This window comes from Antrostomus carolinensis, unplaced genomic scaffold (genome assembly GCF_000700745.2).
Source record: "Antrostomus carolinensis isolate BGI_N321 unplaced genomic scaffold, ASM70074v2 scaffold26867, whole genome shotgun sequence".
NCBI classification, from domain to species: domain Eukaryota; kingdom Metazoa; phylum Chordata; class Aves; order Caprimulgiformes; family Caprimulgidae; genus Antrostomus; species Antrostomus carolinensis.
In genome coordinates, this window is record NW_010325717.1 from 23,968 (window position 1) to 24,545 (window position 578).

General features: G+C 57.6%; 1 protein-coding gene across 1 annotated transcript in view; it reads left to right on the forward strand.

Annotated features, from left to right (window-relative positions):
• LOC104527587 (neurogenic locus notch homolog protein 1-like) overlaps positions 1 to 362 on the forward strand; it is a gene marked incomplete at both ends in the record, with an annotated part of 23,505 nt that extends 23,143 nt beyond the window's left edge. The window contains 2 exons of the mRNA XM_029085806.1: positions 49 to 162; positions 240 to 362. Of these exons, the coding sequence (XP_028941639.1) occupies positions 49 to 162; positions 240 to 362 (237 nt within the window). The remainder of the gene's footprint in view (positions 1 to 48; positions 163 to 239) is intronic.
• Between the last annotated feature and the right edge of the window lie 216 nt (positions 363 to 578).

The following is a 578-nucleotide window of genomic DNA, read 5'->3' on the forward strand; positions in this document are numbered from 1 at the left end:
GGCGGGGCCGGCCACTGCGCAGGGACGTGTCTTCTCCTTCCATTCCAGGCTTCAATGGGCACCTGTGCCAGTTCGACATCGACGAGTGTGCCAGCACTCCCTGCAAGAACGGTGCCAAGTGTGTGGATGGTCCCAACACCTACAGCTGCGAGTGCACCGAAGGTGAGGGGTCCTCATGTCCTGAGGGGCAACAACAAGCCACCTTCTGCCCTGTGATGTGTCATAAAATGACATTTTAGAGTTACTAACAAGTGCCCACCTCCTGTGCCAGTTCGACATCGACGAGTGTGCCAGCACTCCCTGCAAGAACGGTGCCAAGTGTGTGGATGGTCCCAACACCTACAGCTGCGAGTGCACCGAAGGTGAGGGGTCCTCATGTCCTGAGGGGCAACAACAAGCCACCTTCTGCCCTGTGATGTGTCATAAAATGACATTTTAGAGTTACTAACAAGTGCCCACCTTCCCAAGCACCCACCATGGGGGAGTCCCCAAGCCCCTCAGCAGTGGGGTCGGTCGCTCCTGAGGGACAGAACCATCCCTTTCCCAGGCAGCAGAGCGAGCTGAGCCCTGTTGCCCAC